Source organism: Empidonax traillii, unplaced genomic scaffold (genome assembly GCF_003031625.1).
Source record: "Empidonax traillii isolate 1590-97213 ecotype Southwest subspecies unplaced genomic scaffold, ASM303162v1 scaffold1000:size392382, whole genome shotgun sequence".
In the NCBI taxonomy this organism is placed as follows: domain Eukaryota; kingdom Metazoa; phylum Chordata; class Aves; order Passeriformes; family Tyrannidae; genus Empidonax; species Empidonax traillii.
Genome location: NW_020956193.1, coordinates 184102 through 202559, shown reverse-complemented (window position 1 = coordinate 202559; position 18458 = coordinate 184102). Strand labels below are relative to the sequence as shown.

The following is an 18458-nucleotide window of genomic DNA, read 5'->3' as shown; positions in this document are numbered from 1 at the left end:
GGATCCCCCCGGGCAGGATGAGCCACGCAGCCATGGGGAACAGGCCCTACGGACCCAACATGGCAAACATGCCCCCCCAGGTGGGCACGGGGATGTGCCCCCCGCCCGCCGGCATGAACCGCAAAGCACAAGAGGCGGCCGCCGCTGCCATGCACGCTGCTGCCAACTCCATCCAGAACAGGTAAGGAGGGGGATTGCCCCACCCGTGAAAGTCCCTCGCCCTGTGAAAAGGGAGAGCATGAAGCTTGGACAAGCAGTGTGTTGGAGTGCCCGGAGAAGCTGTGGCTGCCCCATCCCTGGAGGTGTCCAAGTCTGGGTTGGACGGGGCTTGGAGCAGCCTGGGATGGTGGAAGGTGTCCCTGCCCATGGCAGGGAGCTGTGACTGAATGATCTTCAAGGTCTTTTCCAACCCAGACTATCCCGTGATTTTACACATCATTTATGACACGCTTGGGGGATTTTTAATGGTCATAGGTGAAATTATTTAACTCTGAGATGTCTTCAGCTGTTTTGGCTTTTTTGCCTCCTGGTCTCCTCTGTTCCACTAGAGACTTGGAGATGCTGCTGTGCAGCCCCTAAATCCAGCAGCCACCCAGCTGTCTGATCCAAGGCATTGCTTGTCCAGTGTAGGGAACTTCTTCCTTTTAGGGCCTTGATGAGCAGCTGTGGGAAAGGAGCTGGAATTCAGCTCTGAACTTTGTACTATTTTCTGTGGTGGTTTTTTTTTAATTTATTGCCCATTGCAGAGTAGGTGTGTGTGGCCTTCCCAATGCCATGAAAGCCATGAATGTGCTTCTAAATCGGGTTGCCCTGAAGCTGGTGGATATATTTGTTGTCTGACTGGGCATTGTGCTCTTGATCCTGCCCCAGAGGCTGCTTCTGCAATCTGCTGCTGTTACCTATGACTGCCAGGGACCCCAAGCTTTGGTCTTTTGCTGGAAAAACTGTTTGGAGCAATGAACTTCTCAATGTCCTGTTTAACTTTGTTCTAGCAAAGCTACTTCCTCAGATCTCAGACGAGATCTCAATGCTTAATATATAGACTAAGTGTTTCTTCCTTGCCTTCTCTAGGCCTCCTGGTTATCCCAACATGAACCAAGGGGGCATGATGGGCACTGGACCTCCTTATGGACAGGGAATTAACAGTATGGCTGGCATGATGAACCCCCAGGGCCCACCCTACCCCATGGGTGGGAATATGGCCAACAACTCTGCAGGTAAGCCAGGGCTTTAGGATTTCGTTGATTCCATTGCGCCGGGTTGAAAATCAGTGTCAAAGATTCCTTTTAACTCCCCAGGGATGGCAGCAAGCCCTGAAATGATGGGACTTGGGGACGTCAAATTAACACCTGCAACTAAAATGAACAACAAGGCAGACGGGACGCCAAAAGCAGAATCCAAGTCAAAGGTAAAATGTTTTGGGTTTTGTTTTTAATGACGCCCGTCCTCTCCAGCATCCAGGGAAATAAAAACCACTGCATGTTCACTTGGGTTGAGCAGTGCATCTGTCTGGTAGCGTGAGAAATGAAGGGGAGCGTTTCCCAGTCCTTTGGGAGTCATTGATTTCACTTGTAAAACAAGTTAGTATTAGAAATTATCACCTGCCACAGTGAAACTGCCAAAAGCAGCATAAACAAACCTGGGTTTGTTGCTGGTGTGGGCTGGGAGCGAGTCAGCTCTCACCCCTCAGCTGGGACGTGGTACACTGAAGTGTTAGTTGTTTCACAAACAAACCTCTTACTAAGCCTGTATTAAAGCCAGAAGAGGGAGGCAAACAAGTTCTTCAGGGAGTGTTTTTCTTTGCATTGCTGCTACCAGTTTCAAAAGAACCACCAAAAAAAGCAGTTTCTGAGCCCGTCTCCTCCTTTGCTACTTGAGGGGAAGTAAATGCTCTGCAGGTTTGATCCCTGTGCCAGCAGCAGCCTGCAGGAAGATCCAGGAGATCTCTCACTTCTGCTCCTGTATTCTGGAATCTGCCTTTCTTATTTATGGCAAACAAGGACTTGAATGCTCTTGGGCTGGGAGGTGGCAGAGGCCACAAATCAAGGCTGTTCTGTCCTGGTCTGTGCTGTTGGATTATCTCACGTGCCATGAACACTTTTGGGTTCATCTAGAACATGGTCATGTTTGAAGATCAATCCTGATTTGGGAGTTCATTTTTAATTAGGGATTTGTAATGCCACAAGGAATCTCATCTGTAGTTGAATTATGATTTTCCTATCTTGTTTTGCAAATGAGGATCGTTGGAGGTGGTTCTCTTTGTCCTCTTGAGTTTTTCGGGGTTTCTGTAGCATTCCTGAAACCTTTCACTGTTTCAAAATTCCCATCTTCTGCGAATTCCCTGAGTAGCAGCTGGTTTTGTGATGCCTTTACTGATTAATCCTTGCCTGATGCTGATCTGAAACAAGCATGAGTCTTGACATAAATCTGTCCCCAACACCAGAGCAGCACTTTGAGCTCTTACCCGCCTGCTCTTGGAAACAACCCTGGGTGTGAAGGAGCTGCCCTTGCGCTGCTCAGTCCTGATATCTCTTTCCTTCTCCCAGAAGTCCAGTTCCTCTACTACAACCAATGAGAAGATCACCAAACTCTACGAGCTGGGTGGGGAGCCCGAGAGGAAGCTGTGGGTGGATCGTTACCTGGCCTTCACCGAGGAGAAGGCCATGGGCATGACCAACCTCCCAGCAGTGGGCAGGAAACCCTTGGACCTTTACCGGCTCTACATCTCCGTGAAGGAGATTGGAGGATTGACTCAGGTGAGTCTGGGGGCTGGTGCTTGTGTTCAGAACTGCTGCCATTCAGAGTTGGTTTGTAGCCAGAGGTAAGCCATGAGTTCCCCTTTAGCCTTGCTGGTTTCCTTAAGTGAAACCCAGCAATCCTCTGAGTGAGCCAGATGTTTGCTCCCCCATTGTCTGGTTGAGAACAATCCATGGTGAGACTCAATTCAACCCCTTTTTTCCCCCCACTTTGTCCAGTGCAAAGATTGGTGACGCTGTCTTTGCATCTGGCTGTCAGCTGACCTCGTGAGCAGTTTGACTTGCAATCTGTCCCTGTTTGAAAAGTTTTTCTGTAGGTAATGAGGAGAGTTTGGCCCTCATTGCTTCCCAGCTCACACAAGGGAAGCATCGATTTTTCCTCCCCAGAAAATTTCTTGGAGTAGAAGCGTCTGGGGTTTTAAACTTAGAGCCTCTTGTTCGGTTGTGCAGGTCAACAAGAACAAGAAATGGCGCGAGTTGGCCACAAATCTCAACGTGGGCACGTCCAGCAGTGCAGCCAGTTCCTTGAAGAAGCAGTACATCCAGTGTCTCTATGCCTTCGAGTGCAAGATTGAGCGAGGAGAAGACCCCCCTCCTGATATCTTTGCAGCTGCTGATTCAAAGAAGTCTCAGACTAAGATACAACCTCCATCTCCAGGTGAGTTCAGACACTGCGTTAAGGTGTGCCGTGGATGGGTGAACTGGAGGGTCTCTGGCACTGTACACCCCACCCCATGTGCTGGGGGTCCAAACTTCCACAAAGCCCCCAGATGTTCTCTGGCCTGTTCCAAGAGCAGCCCTTGTGTGAACTGCTCAGCTGTGGGGACTTGCTGGAAAAGTTGGGCTGGTTTTGACCATGCCAGTGGTACCTTCAGGGAGAAGAAGCTGGATGTGGGTGTGAACTCATCTCCCTCAGGAATTCCTTCTTTCTGCCTTCAGCAGGAGTCAGGGAGGAGCTTCTGAGGCTTTGTGCACAGAGAGCACTTTAGGCCTTCTACAAGTTGGATGCTTTAGGAATCAAGGCCTTTAAAATGAACAACTTGTTGTTTCAGATTTTGATGGCGTGCTCCAGTTTCTGCATATTTAAGCATAATGTTCAATTCAGATTTTGTTTAACAAAAAAAAAAAAAAAAAAAGAAAAGAAAGAAGACATCCAGGCCAGCCTTGCACGTTGTACTTTTTGGTCTTTGGAAAGTCTGATCCTTTCTGTCTCATTTGCATTGAGCTCATTGCTTGAATTGCTGCTGAACTTGCCAACCCTTCTTTAAGCTTGAGTTTTCCAGTTTGCCTTATAACTAAAAACCTTCAGATGCCTTTTCTGGTCAGGAACCTGCTCATGTAGGTGAAAATAAAAACTTGGTCTGCTTTGAAGTTCCTATAATGTTTGCAAAAAAATACCTTTTTGGTTCTGAAACTTGGCACCATCTTTGTCTGGCTCCTGAGGAGTGGAATAATGAACCTGCTTGGATTGTAGTGCAGTTGTCCCAGCACTGCTAAACCCTTGGTTGGCTTGTCCCAGTATTCTGTTGGCCACGCTACTTTTCTCTCTCCTCTCAGAGTGGTGCTTTTTTAAAGAACTAAATCATGTCTTGTCACTGATCAGGAAACCTGTCCCAGTGGAGCTTCAGCCTTGGTGTGTTCTGCAAGATAAAGCAACTTCTGTGCCATTGGACTGAACTTCTGTCCAAAGTGGTTTCTGAGTTCTACACCACAAATCCATCCCTACTTTCTTTCCAGAAGCTCTTTCTGACCCCCCTGAGGCAGCGGAACAACGATGTTAAGAGCATTTGGAGTTTGTTTGGAGAGAGCTGAGACTTTTAGGAAGCCACTTAAGGCTCGGTGTAGCTCTAGGTGTGTGTCAGGGTGGATTAGGTGGTGCATCAGTTTTTATTTTGTTTTAGCTAATGTGAAGGTCCTGGCTCTGCCTTCTAGGCTGAGCTTCAGCACATCAGCAGAAGGAATTTGCAGGGTTGGTGTCCCAAACTGTGCACATTTAACTCCTGCCATGAGAAGACTCAGCTGTATTTCTGATTTAAACTGCTCTCTCCGCTTGTCTTGCTCCAGACTCCTACAACTGAGAATATGCAGAGGCAGCACTGAAGCTTGGCTGGCCACTCTGAGCCTTTAAGTTGAATCAATCAGTGTGTCCGTGCTCCTTTTTCACTTTCCTTTTCTTCCTCTCTCTTGCTCCCCTGGATCAGCAGGATCTGGGGTGTAGGGCATGACACGAAGTACTCAACCCCAGCTCCAGGCTGAAGAGCCTTGGAGCATTGAGTCCCAGTGGACGCTGCTTTTCCAGGGCCCAGTGTCCTCCAGACTCACACACACAGTCCTGTCTCCAAGGAATCACCTGGATGGAGAAAAACTTCCCTGTTTATAAACCCAGTGGACAACAAGGGGACATTCTGAAGGCCCATCAGAAAGGCTGAAAGGCTCAGTTGTCCCACACAGCCGTGGTTTGCTGTCCTTGCAGACTTTACAACCTGTTGGCGTTGGCTTCCTCTTCACTTCTGCCAAATTAACTCCTGCAGAACTTTGGGAATGAGTTCTCCACTAACCACTTCCTGAGGCTGCAGGGGTGCCAGAGCTCTTCCCAGGCAGTGTCCCTCCCCCCCCTCAAACCCCAGAAGTGTTCACGGAGGACCGGTGGCTGGGAGGGATTGGGAATTGCCTCGTGGGCACTGGGGTTTCCTGAAAACCTTCCAGGGTTCCCGCTCGCAGACACAGCCTGTCCCTGGAGGGGGAGGAGGCACCACCAGTCCTCGCTGGGTTTTAATTCCCAGAGCGTGGAACTGGCCCCGCTCCAACTGTGTGTAAACTTGTGAGTGGGAGGGACGGCGGGAGGTGGGGACAAACACCAAATGGCAGCGACGCAGGGAATGTCTCGGGGCCTCTTCCTGCCGGTGCCAGCAGCACAAACGGAGCCGGGAGTGGATTCCTGGGGGAAGCGAGTGGAGCGAAGGAGGGCCCATGAATGAAACTCCCCGCGGAGCTCCCGCTGCCCTTCCTTCTCTCCGAGACCTCCCCGTGCCGGGAGGGAGTCACAGAGTTGAGGACAGGGTGCCAGGAAGGTGGGGTGTAAACAAACATGCCCTGGACGTGACCTCGGAGGATTTTAATGAATAGCTGAAATGACTCATCAACCAGCAGGGCTGGAGCCGAGGGATATCGGGTGCTGGGGACGGTAACTAATGGAAACATTAATTAAGAGTTCAGCTCTTGCCAGCTGCGAGGAGCGGCTGAACCTGAGCTGACACTGTCACAGCGATCCAGGGCCAGCGGAGCTCCTCGAGCTCCCGGCACAGCTGGATTACACACAGCCTGGGATGTTTGATGAAAGCTCACTGGAGCGTAGAGCAGGGAGGCAGGCAGGGACCTTGCAAGGAACTTGCTGGACGGGTTTTGTCGTTCAGTGAAAGATCCAGCATTCCCTGTTCCAGGAATCCTTGGGAGTGGTGTGTGGATTAACCCCTCTGGAAGGGCAGAGCAGCCTTGTTCAGAGTTACTCGGTGGCCTCAGCTGATGTCCTGGAGTTTCCATCTCTAGGAGGATCCTGAGGCTTCCAGGAGAGGGCTCAAACCCACCACCCTCCTGGGTGGGAAGGTTGTGAAGGTGATATGTCAGTGGTTCCTTGCCGGGAAGCACCATATTCCTGCCACAGGGTGCACTCCAGAGCATCAGCCTCCGATGGGATAGCGTGGGAAGCACCTCACAGTGGGGGCACCACGTGGTTAAGGATGAGGCACAGGGCAGTGGTCACAGCACCAGGCCTGACTGAGTTCAGGGAGTGTTTGGATGATACTCTCAGGCACATGGTGTGACTCTTAGGGATGGGCCTGTGCGGGGCTGAGGGTTGGACTCAATGATCCTTGTGGGTCCCTTCCGACTCAGCATATTCTGTGAGAAGGAACGTGTTCTCTCAGCTTTAGGTCGCTGTACAGGGTTCTTCCAGGAAGCCTGTCCCAGCCTGTCCTTGAAACATTGAGCTCCTTGTACTTTTTTTGGCCATATTTTACCTGTCTCTTCCTTCAAGGACTCTCTGTTCTTGGGGCTGATGTTCTGGGAGGTCCTGGGTTGTGTCCCCGGGGCGCAAAGCTGCTCACACCATGTTTCTCCTCTTGCAGCGGGTTCAGGCTCCATGCAGGGTCCTCAGACACCTCAGTCCACCAGCAGCTCCATGGCAGAAGGAGGAGACTTGAAGCCACCAACCCCAGCGTCGACGCCACACAGTCAGATGCCCCCTTTGCCAGGCATCAGGTAGGGAACCATCGCTCCCTCTTCCGCCGCTGGGTGGGAGCTGTGAATGTGGGGTCACCTCTGGTCATCGCTGCAGGTGGCTGGGGACTTGAGTGCCTGTTTTGGTGGGACTCCCTTGCTCTTCTCCCTCGTTCATGGCTCACAGCAACACTGTGAATATTCATTGATTTGGGGATGGGGTCAGTGTTGAAGAAAGGCGGTTTCTCGTGACTCTGGAAGAGCAGGACTGTATTCCTTCTAGGAAAGCTGTCCTGAGGAGCACCATGGACCTCTGTAACCTGGTGTTTGTGTTGTTTTGATTTTTTTTCTTGAACCAGGAGTAACTCTGTGGGCCTTCAGGATGCCTTTGCAGATGGCAGTGATCCTACGTTCCAGAAACGGAACTCCATGACTCCAAATCCAGGGTACCAGCCCAGCATGAATACCTCTGACATGATGGGTCGCATGTCTTACGAGCCAAATAAAGATCCCTACAGCGGTATGAGGAAAGGTGAGCCAGTCCTTGTGTTGTCTCCACTTTCTCCTTGAGTACTAATCCCTCTTAGCTGGCTGCACTTTGGAATGTGCTGTAGGAAACCACCTGCTTGCCCAGAGAACGGGGTTTAACTTTTTTAGGGTGGGGGTACCCACATTAACCGGTTCTTCTCTCGTTATTCCAGCTCCAGGAAGCGATCCCTTCATGTCCTCAGGGCAGGGCCCCAACAGTGGTATGGGTGACCCTTACAACCGTGCTGCAGGCCCAGGGATGGGTAACATGGCCATGGGACAGCGGCAGCACTACTCCTACGGAGGTCCTTACGACAGAGTGAGGTGGGTACTGGGACCTGGAGACATCCCGAGGTGCCTCGTGGGTGATCATCCCTTTGCTCCTCGCTGCTGTGACTTTGGTGATCACTGGAGGAGCCAAGGGGGGAATCTAAGTGAGTGTGGGGGGTTTTTCCCCCTCTGTTCCGTGTAGGACGGAGCCCGGCATGGGACCTGAGGGCAACTTGGGAACGGGAACTCCGCAGCCAAACATCATGCCTTCCACCCCGGAGTCGGGGATGTACTCTCCCAGCCGCTACCCTCAGCAGCAGCAGCAGCAGCAAAGGTCTGGAGGGGTTGTTACCCTTCCCAGTGGGAGAGCTCTGAGGCTCTGACAGTGACAATTAATGCATCTGTTTCTTCTCCAGACATGATTCCTATGGCAATCAATTCTCCACTCAAGGCACATCCTCGGGCAGCCCCTTCCCAAGCCAGCAAACCACCATGTATCAGCAGCAGCAGCAGGTGAGGGATCCCAAGGTTTCTGGTTTGTCCAGCTGAGAGACATAAGAGTTCTTATCTGGAGGTGAAAACTCTCTGGTTGCTTTATGAATGTGTAGAATTAAATACCCTCTCAGAGAATCACAAAGTGGTTTGGGTTGGAAGGGACCTTAAAGCTCATCTCATTCCAACCCCCTGCCATGGGCAGGGACACCTTCTGCCAGACCAGGTTGCTCCAAGCCCCATCCAGCCTGGCCTTATACAGGAGGCTGAATAAATTGCAAGCAATTTAAAGAAGTTTGAATTAGTGTTGTGTTAGCAAGACAGTATTCTGAGAACGGAGGTTGTTGCACACCCTGGTCAGGCAGCAGGAGGTGAGGAAGCTTTGCTGGGCACCTCTGCCCCTCTGGAACTTTCTGAATCCAGTCCCGTTTCTGTAACACTGTTGATGATCCAAGTGATGAGTTTATTTGGAGTAGCTCCTGGATCGTTCTGGGGAGGTGCTTCAGGTGGATTATTTTGCACAACCCAGAGGACATTTTTGTGTCTATCCCTGTCCCTGCAGCCAGAGGCTTCAGACTCCGTTGCCCAGCTGCTTCCTCCTCACTGTTCCCAAACCCAGCAGGTTTGTTTCAGGACAGTTTGAGTGAATGTATATCCCTTCCCATAATCCTTACATATGACTTGCTCTTTGTATCCCTGCCAGGACCCATAATGTTTTCCTGATAATTTTAAGTCCTCTGGTTTAGGAGAGTATAGAGAGGGCACTCAGTGAGCTGTGCTAAGAATAATTCCAACTGCTCTGCAGTTTGGCTCTGCAACCAGAGCCACAGGGCTCAGAGCCAAGAGTTCAAGTTACTCTGGAACTTGTCATCTTTGAAGCCCTAGAGCTCCATCTGAAGCCAGTCATGACCGTGGAGTGTCTGAATTGCCTCTACAGCAGCTCCAGCACAGACCTTGGAGGCGAGAGAGATCCTGGATTTTAATTTTGTCTCCACCATTGACTGTTTTCTCCATTTGCACTTAAAAGAATGAGGGGGGAGAATCCTTCTTGCTCCTTTCAGCAACGTGTTTTGAAGTCCACAGGAAAGGAAGAAGCAGGAAGTAGAACAGTTTTTAATACATTTTGTTGAGCGCTTCAGCAGAAATCCGGGAAATATAAAAGAACTAGGGTCTGATAAAATTCCTGCTTGTGGAAGGAAGCAAGTGCTGGTGCCTGGTTTGGTTTGTGGTGAAGTCCTTGTAGAGCTGAGTCTTTTCTGCAGGAATGTCCTTTCTGTGGGCAGATTCCTGCCCCCGGGGCATCCTTGTAGAATCCACAAGGAAACTACCCAGCCAGCCACAAGGAATTGGCCTTGGCTTGTGAAAGGGAGTGACTGATCCGGCTTCACATTGGATATGGCCAGCAGTGAGAAAAAGCCTCTCCCAGGCCATGCCACAGGCCAGATCCTCTGGCTCTGAGGACTCTCCCCACTGAGGTTTGGGTTGTTTGTGTTACAGAACACCAATAAACCAATAAAGGTTGGAAAAGACCTCCGAGATCATCAAGTCCAACCTGTGCCCGATCCCCACCTTGTCCCCCCAGCATCCTTGGACACTTCCAGGGATGGGGACTCCACCCCCTCCCTGGGCAGCCCCTGCAATGCCTGACCACCCTTTTTCAGTGGAACAGCCCTTCCCGAATTTCCAATCTCACGCTGTCCACGCCTTTCTCCTCCCCCCAGAACTACAAGCGGCCGATGGACGGGAGCTACGGCCTGCCCGCCAAGCGCCACGAAGGGGAGATGTACAACGTCCCTTACAGCGCCGGGCAGGGCCAGACCCAGCAGCAGCTGCCTCCAGCACAGCCCCAGCAGCCCAGCCAGCAGCCTCCTGCACAGCCATCCCCCCAGCAGGACCTGTATAACCAGTATGGGAGCACGTACCCCGCTGCCGACCGCCGAGCCGCCGGAGGGCCGCAGAACCAGTTCCCCTTCCAATTCGGCAGAGACAGGGTCTCGGCTCCCCCGGGCTCCAACGCTCAGCAGAACATGCCTCCTCAGATGATGGGTGGTCCCATCCAGCCCGCTCCGGAGGGTCCCCAGCAAGGGGCCATGTGGCAGGGGCGCAACGAGATGGGGTACAGCTTTCCCAACCGGCCGAGCACGGGCTCCGCGCCCCAGGGCCCTGCCTATCACGGAGTGACTCGAACAGATGAAATTCTGCATTCAGACCAGAGGGTCAACCACGAGGGACCATGGCCTTCCCACGGGAACAGGCAACCTCCCTACGGTCCCTCTGCCCCCGTGCCCCCAATGACCAGGCCCCCCCAGTCTAACTACCAGACCCCCCCCAGCATGCAGAATCACATTCCTCAGGTATCCAGCCCAGCACCTCTGCCCAGACCTCTGGAGAATCGCACTTCTCCGAGTAAATCTCCATTCCTGCACTCGGGGATGAAGATGCAGAAGGCAGGACCACCCGTTCCTGCCTCACACGTAACACCAGCAGCTGTCCAGCCTCCCATGATCCGACGAGACATCACCTTCCCGCCGGGATCAGTAGAAGCCACGCAACCTGTGTTGAAGCAGAGGAGGCGGCTAACAGCAAAAGATATCGGTGAGGAAACCCCCTGCTTTCCTGCCTTGACCCTTTGGTACAGTCCTGCCAAGCAGAAGGGCCCTGCTGGCTTTGAACAAGCTGTATTTTTGCACGTTTTGATCGTATTTTCAGCCCTCGTTTCGGCATCGCCTGCGGGCGGATTGCTGGTACGCGCGGTCTGTGCATCCTCTTAGCCAGGCTCTCTGCTCTTCACGGGTCCAAAAAGCAGTATCAAGTATCTCCTATTTGTTTTGAAGCTCCAGGAGCTGGAAGTATCATGTGTTTATGTTACAGGAACTCCTGAAGCCTGGAGAGTGATGATGTCTCTGAAGTCCGGGCTGCTGGCTGAAAGTACGTGGGCCTTAGATACCATAAACATCCTGCTCTATGATGACAACAGCATAATGACCTTCAACCTCAGCCAGGTGGGTGCAGATGCTCTTTGGGGCAGGTCTTTGAAGTGCTAATTCTGCAGGGGTTTCTGTCAGTGAGATGGCAACAAGCGGCTCGTGCAGACTCCCGGGCGTCCCTGTACCTGGGGAGCGTTCCAGGCGGGAAGAGAGCGTGGGGTCTGGGCAGCTGTGAGCTCGGTCACTCACTGGCCCGTGGGATTTATGTGTGTGTTGGTGTGAAATCTCCTCAGCAGTGCTGGAAAGGCCCTCCCTGTGACTTAACCAGGAGGGAGATAACAACCTCAAGAGCACGTGGGTGTGTGCAGGGGGGGCAGCTTGGGTACTCACAGTCAGTGTCTGCTTTTGTCCCTTCTCTCAAAGGACAGAAAACTCCTGTTTTGCGCCACTTGTTGCCACCATGAAAAGAACCATTAATTGACAGCGCTGCTTAAACTCTCAGCCCTGCTTGTGTTGACCTGAGTTGTTTTCTGATCACTGTTCCTTCCTCCCCTCCTGTTTTTCTCCCCCCCTGTAGCTGCCAGGCTTGCTGGAGCTCTTGGTGGAGTATTTCCGGCGCTGCCTGATCGAGATCTTTGGAATCCTGAAGGAGTACGAGGTAGGAGACCCAGGGCAAAGAACACTATTAGATCCCGAAAGGTTCTGCAAATCTTCAGCTTCTTCTCCTGAAGAAGGGGAGGAGGACGACGAGCCACGGAGCCTGAACTGTGAGGAGGAGGAAGAGGACGAGGAAGAGGAGGAGGCCGCGTTCGCGAGCAAGGACAAAGTACCTCCGGAGAGCAGCGAGGAAAAACTAGTCAGTAAATTTGACAAGCTTCCAGTGAAGGTGGTGCAGAAAAACGACCCGTTTGTGGTAGATTATTCCGACAAGCTGGGCCGGGTGCAGGAGTTCGACAGCGGGCTCCTGCACTGGCGGATCGGCGGCGGAGACACCACCGAGCACATCCAGACCCACTTCGAGAGCAAGACGGAGCTGCCCTTGACTCACAAACGAGCTTCCTGCTCCTCTGCCTTGAGGAAACGTTCAGCAGCTGAGAGCAACCCCAGCACTAGGGAAGGAGAGGCCCCTCCGTCCGACAGCTCCTCGGAGAAGAGGATAACTGCCACCATGGACGACATGCTGTCGGCGCGCCCGGGCTCCCTGGCAGGGGAGGAGGAGGAGGTCAAAGCTTTGGAAACGGCGAAGGAGAGCGGCAAGTTTCCCTTTGTCATTAGTCCAGCTCAGAGCCACAGGAATATCAAAATCCTGGAGGACGAACCCCACAGTAAGGACGAGACGCCGCTCTGCACCCTCCTGGACTGGCAGGACTCTCTGGCCAAGCGCTGCATCTGCGTCTCGAACATCATCAGGAGTTTATCGTTCGTGCCGGGCAATGACTTTGAAATGTCCAAGCACCCCGGGCTGCTGCTGATTCTAGGGAAACTGATCCTCTTACACCACAAGCACCCAGAACGCAAACAGGCACCCCTGACCTACGAGAAGGAGGAGGAGCAGGACCAAGGGGTGAGCTGCAACAAGGTGGAGTGGTGGTGGGACTGTTTGGAGATGCTGCGTGAAAATACACTGGTCACGTTGGCCAACATTTCCGGGCAGCTGGACCTCTCCCCTTACCCGGAAAGCATCTGTTTGCCTATCCTGGATGGACTCCTCCACTGGGCAGTGTGTCCGTCAGCAGAGGCCCAGGATCCCTTCCCGACACTGGGGCCCAACGCTGTCCTCTCCCCTCAGAGACTGGTTTTGGAAACACTCAGCAAACTCAGCATCCAGGACAACAACGTGGATTTGATCCTGGCGACTCCCCCCTTCAGCCGCCTGGAGAAGCTGTACAGCACCATGGTGCGCTTCCTCAGTGACAGAAAGAACCCGGTGTGCCGGGAGATGGCCGTGGTACTGCTGGCCAACCTGGCACAGGGGGACAGCCTGGCGGCGAGGGCCATCGCTGTGCAGAAGGGCAGCATTGGCAACTTGCTGGGCTTCCTGGAGGACAGCCTGGCCGCCACGCAGTTCCAGCAGAGCCAGGCCGGGCTGATGCACATGCAGAACCCGCCCTTCGAGTCGACGAGCGTGGACATGATGCGCCGAGCCGCCCGGGCCCTGCTGGCCCTGGCCAAGGTGGACGAGAACCACTCGGAGTTCACGTTGTACGAGTCGCGGCTGTTGGACATCTCCGTGTCGCCTTTGATGAACTCTTTGGTTTCACAAGTTATTTGTGACGTACTGTTTTTAATTGGCCAGTCATGACAGCTGTGGGATCCGAGACCCTGTGTGCGTGTGCGTGAGTGGAGAACTTAGAAAAAAAACTGACTGTTTGCCCTTTATTTATGCAAAACCACCTCAGAATCCACTGTCTGCCCTGCGCTGTCCTGCTTCTCCCTCGGGGAAAGATGTCCCCGGGCCCCTCTCCCCTTTTCCCCTGCCCTTCAAAATTTGTCCTGAAAATCCCTTATTAAAGGAGACAAAGTTCTGTCTACATAGAAGACTTTTTTTATTTTAACCAAAGTTACTGTCGTTTACAGTGAGTTTGGGGAAAAAACGACTTGCCGTGTTATCCCATTGACAGGCACCACTTTCATAACTGTTTTTAAATGGTAAAAACTCTGAAGGACACAAAAAAAAAAAAAAAAAGTGACTGCTGAACTCTGTGTGGTTTATCGTTGTACATTCACAATCTTGCAGGAACCAAGAAGTTACCAGTTGTGAACAGACCTTGTCCAAGGGAGGCCTGTGCAGTAGCGTGTAGAACTCCATGTACTGTACACCTTAAACTGTAAACATACTGTAATAATGTCTCACATGGATTGAAAAAAAAAAAAAAGGAGAAAAAAAAAAAGAAGAAAAAAAAAGAAAAAAAAACGCTGGATCAGCAGCAAGCTGTAGTTTTTAAAAATGTTTTTAGTTAATGTTGAGGAGAAAAAAAAAAAAAAGGCTTTTCCCCCAAAGTATAATGTGTGAACCTACAACACCCTGACCTCTTTCTCTCTTCCTCCTTGATTGTATGAATAACCCTGAGATCACCTCTTAGAACTGGTTTTAACCTTTAGCTGCAGCCCGAGAGCTGCCACGTGTGTATATATATATGACGTTGTACATTGCACATACCCTGAGACTCCTGCAGTTTTGTCCCCCTCTCCCCCACCCCTTTATAGTATGACGAGTTAACGAGTTGATGACCTGCAAAAGCGAGACACAATTATTTAATCTCTTGCCAGACATCCCTCCCTGGAGGATGCTGTACAGGTCTCTGTGTATAAAGTCATTGCTGTCTCAGCAGCCAATCAACTTATAGTTTATTTTTTTCCTGTTTTTGTTTTCTTTCTAATTGAGGTGTGAAAAAGTTCTAGGTTCAGTTGAAGTTCCTGATGAAGAAACACAATTGAGATTTTTCAGTGATGAATTCTGCATATTTGTATTTCAGACGATGTAGCTAAAAACTTGATGTAAATTCCTCCCTTTTTTCCTTTTTTGGCTTAATGAATATCATTTATTCAGTATGAAATCTTTATACTATATGTTCCACGTGTTAAGAATAAATGTACATTAAATCTTGGTAAGATGTTTGTAAGGGTTTTTTTTATTGGCAGGACAGGGAGGGAAGTTCAGTGATGGTGCAGATCAGCTCCTCCTTTCCCACTCAGGACCTCTAAGGTCCTGCAAGGTGCAGCAGTGTCAGGTGATGGCAAAGTCCTGCCTTGCTCAGGAGATGCTGCATGGTCTGACTTTGCTTTCTCTGGGCTTGTCTCAGTGTTGGAATTTTTCCTTAAGGCTCAGGATTTACAGCATGAGGTGAAGCTGTGGCAGAGAGAGAACTCCCAGGGTGAGAAAGGCCTTGCTGGGGAAGGGAAGGCAGTTCCCTCTCAGCTCTGAAAATGGAAAATTGTTCACATTTTTCACATTTTCTTGGAAGTGGGGTGTGGACTCTGACTTCCTTCTGAGGCTGGGGGTTTCCAGAGGACAGAGCTCCTTCAGCAAATAGCCAAAGTTCAGGCTCTTTGGATGAGGATCTGGACTTTTGTAGGGGTTTGGAAGTAGTGGGTATTTTATTTAGCCTGAAGCTTTATCCTCAGTGGGTACCAGAAGTAGGGTAGCTACAACTGCTCTGAGCTCATAAAAGAAAAAGCAGCTTTTTTTTTTTTTTTTTTTTTTTTTTTTTTTTTTTTTTTTTTTTTTTTTTTTTTTTTTTTTTTTTTTTTTTTTTTTTTTTTTTTTTTTTTTTTTTTTTTTTTAAAAGGCAAGTGTAATTTCTGTTCAAAACTTCACCCTGTTTTATCTCCTAGTCCTCTCCTAGGAAGCTCTCAGTTCCTTCATTCCTTAGACTTCAGAATCCTGGGAGTAACTGTGCCAAAATCAAACAGACCCTTTCCTGAAAAGTCTAGTCTGTCAGCAGGAATGGCAGGAGCTCTTTGTCTGGCAGGAGAGTCCTTCAAATGGATTTCTTAAAAGGCAGGAACGGTGCTGGGCTTCCTTGGCTTTAAAAAACACTGGGAACCAAGTGTGGGGTAAGAATTCTGCTGGATGTTGCCATTCTGTGACACTGTTGTTGACTGAAAACCCTTACGGGGCTTCTCTGATAATTTACTTCTGTATTCCCAGGAGCTTTGTTTAACTTTTTTTTATGTAAAAAGTTTTTCTTCTTTCCCTAAACAGAGAGGACCCAGCAGCGAGGTCGGAGCAGGTAATGTGTGAGCAACCTCCGGTGCATCTTCTGTGTTCCTGTTGTGGTGGATTTAATACCGAGCGAATGCTGCTTTAGGGAGGGAAAGGAGAGGCAGGAGTGGCGCTAAACACCCATTTTACCGGTATTTATACACCCAGTTGATCCGAGGGGAGTAATTCTGTTCCCCCAATACAGACGCTCCTGTATTAGTGAAAAAGAAAAGTGGCATAGATGAGAAATGAGTAAAATGAGATTAAACAGTGTTCCCTGTGTGTTACTGGGGCTGTTCTGGGAGCCACCCCTGACCTCCAACTTGGCTGGGCTGCCTCCAGCGCAAATCCTCGGTGCTTTGGCCTGATTTGTACCCCAGACTCTCAATTCCTGCAGGAATTCCTTGAAGCACCTCCTTGACCCCCCCACAGCCCCCCTGCCCCTCCTCAGGTCCCCGTGCCCCTCATCCCGGCCCGCCCTCAACAAACATGGCGCCCCCCGCCCTCAACAAACATGGCGCCCCCCGCCCGCAACAAACATGGCGCCGCCCGGCCCTTCCCCCCCGCAGACACTCGGTCCTCATGTGACGCCAGAAAGGGGCGTGGCCGGAAGTGGCGCGATAAGGCAGCCGGCGCGCGGAGGAGCCGCGCGCTCAAGGTGGGGCGGGGGGGGAGCCCGGGGGGCGGGGCCGGGGGGGGGGGGGCGGTCACTGCTCCGACCCCAAACGGGATCAGGATCGGGATTGGGATCGGGATCAGGCGCACCGGGATTGGGATGGTCCGCGACCATTGGGGTTGGGCTCACCGGGATCAGGATGGAGATCGGGACCGGGACCCCACCGGGATTGGGACTGTGATTGGGACCACCGGGACTGGGGTTAGGGTCAGGACTGGGATCGGGACCGTGGGGAGGCCTCGCCCACGGGTTCCACCTGTGAGGGTGTGCCGGGTCAGGCGTGGGGCCGAAGGGCTGGGCTGGGGTGTGGGGTTTGGGGTTATCCCCCATCCAGCCCCGTGAGGCCTCGCTGGAAGGAAGGGAAAGAGAGACCCGATCTCTGGGGCTGGTAGTGAGTGGGGCAGGGAGGGGAATAACGGGGGTTATTGGCACCACCCAGGTTGGTGGCAGCGTGTCCGCCTGAGGCAGGGTGGGCTGTGAGCCCTCCTGTGTCCATCTGTTCATGAACACACGGGCTGTGACCGTCCCTAATCTTGGAAACGTTCCTGTTCGGCACTTCAGCCCCATCAAACCTCTGCCGGGGACTCTGCAAATCACCGACTTGTCGTGTCTGTGAGGGGAGATAACTCTGTGTCCCTTTTCCTGTTGTCACATCCCTGTGGGACAGGGAAGGTGGAGGTGAAGCCAAGGGCTCAGAGCCCCGGAGCGGGCAGGGTTGTGTTCTGACCCAGAGCAGGTTTAGTTCACCCACATGAGCTCTTACAAAAGGCACAAGGGGTAAAAACACTCCCATTTCCATTCAGATAACAAGGGAAGCTCTGCTGGAGCTGCAGCCTCCGAACCAGCAGCTGGAATTGAAGGCCAGAGATCCCAGGCCCGCAGAAACACCACTGGGTGAATGGAATTTCCAAAATCCCGCTGTGTTTCTTTAGCGTTTTGGTTTTTAAACGTTTCTGGAGCATCTCTCGAATAATTGCAGCAGGTTGGGGAAGTACCAAGAGGTGCCCAAAGTGCTGTGGGATGCAGGCTGGAGCAGAATTCCATACCCCAGCCGTGGAGCAGGAAATGCCTTTGTGGCGAGCGGCTGCTGCCACCGGCTGGTCCCCGCCCTCCACTGCGCCTCTCCAGAGCTGGCCGAGTTCACATTTCCATGCTCATTCCCCCCTTCCATGCTCATTCATCCAGCCTCTATTTTGTCCTTTACCCCCCCCGCCCCCCATCCTTTTTTTAGCGCTGTTTCCAAACTGCAATTCGCATCTTCAGAGCGGAGGGAAGCGTGAGAACCCAGAGAGGAAAAAAACATCTTTATTGAAGACTTTGCCATCTTTTTCTACTGAAATATTTTTAATCCACTTTTGCCTTTCTGGCTCTTTTTTTTTTTTTTTTTTTTTTTCCAGTTAGTGCAGGTGCTCTTTCCCACAGGATTTTTGGGGCAGAGCCATTCCAGCTCCGATGCCGAGTTCTTTACCCAAATGGTGCTTGTGGGCTGCAGCTCTTTGTAGGCTTTGCTCCGTCACAAGGTGTGTTGAGTCGTGACAGGAACAGGCTTTTTAAAGCTGTTTGCTTTGAGCTCTCTTGGCACATTCAGGCGAGGCTTTTTCTCTGCTTTTTTAAAAAAAAAAAAAAAAAAAGTATTTAAAGTGCTGGGACAATTTTTGCCGCTGTGCTTTAATAGGATTTGCAGCTGTGAATGTGCTTTAAAAGGATTTACAGCTGGGTTGAAGTGTCCCCTCGCTTAAAATAACGTCACAGCTTCGTGATTCAGGAGAATGTGCCTCCCACTAGTTGCTTTGGGAGTGCTGGGGAGCACAAGGGGAATAGGAACAACTCCGAAACTTTTATTTGTGGCTAAATAAGAAGCATAACCCCATGGCTGGGGACTGGAACTA

The 18458-nt window shown here is 51.5% G+C and overlaps 2 protein-coding genes across 2 annotated transcripts in view; both read left to right on the top strand.

The window, feature by feature from the left end:
* Nucleotides 1-14800, top strand: part of ARID1A (AT-rich interaction domain 1A) — a 56690-nt gene extending 41890 nt beyond the window's left edge. Inside the window, 13 exon segments of the mRNA XM_027903915.1 lie at nt 1-181; nt 1072-1217; nt 1299-1408; nt 2547-2756; nt 3207-3414; nt 6881-7013; nt 7331-7503; nt 7673-7823; nt 7972-8103; nt 8186-8282; nt 9983-10856; nt 11133-11263; nt 11766-14800. The exon segment at nt 1-181 is cut by the window's left edge and continues 8 nt beyond it. Coding sequence (XP_027759716.1) covers nt 1-181; nt 1072-1217; nt 1299-1408; nt 2547-2756; nt 3207-3414; nt 6881-7013; nt 7331-7503; nt 7673-7823; nt 7972-8103; nt 8186-8282; nt 9983-10856; nt 11133-11263; nt 11766-13490 — 4271 coding nt within the window. The 3' untranslated portion in view covers nt 13491-14800.
* A 1698-nt stretch (nt 14801-16498) lies between these two features.
* The window catches only part of LOC114068057 (GPI mannosyltransferase 2-like), a 6385-nt gene continuing 4425 nt past the window's right edge, over nt 16499-18458 (top strand). The window contains exon 1 of the mRNA XM_027903926.1: nt 16499-16551. The gene's annotated coding sequence lies outside the window, so the exon portion shown is untranslated. The remainder of the gene's footprint in view (nt 16552-18458) is intronic.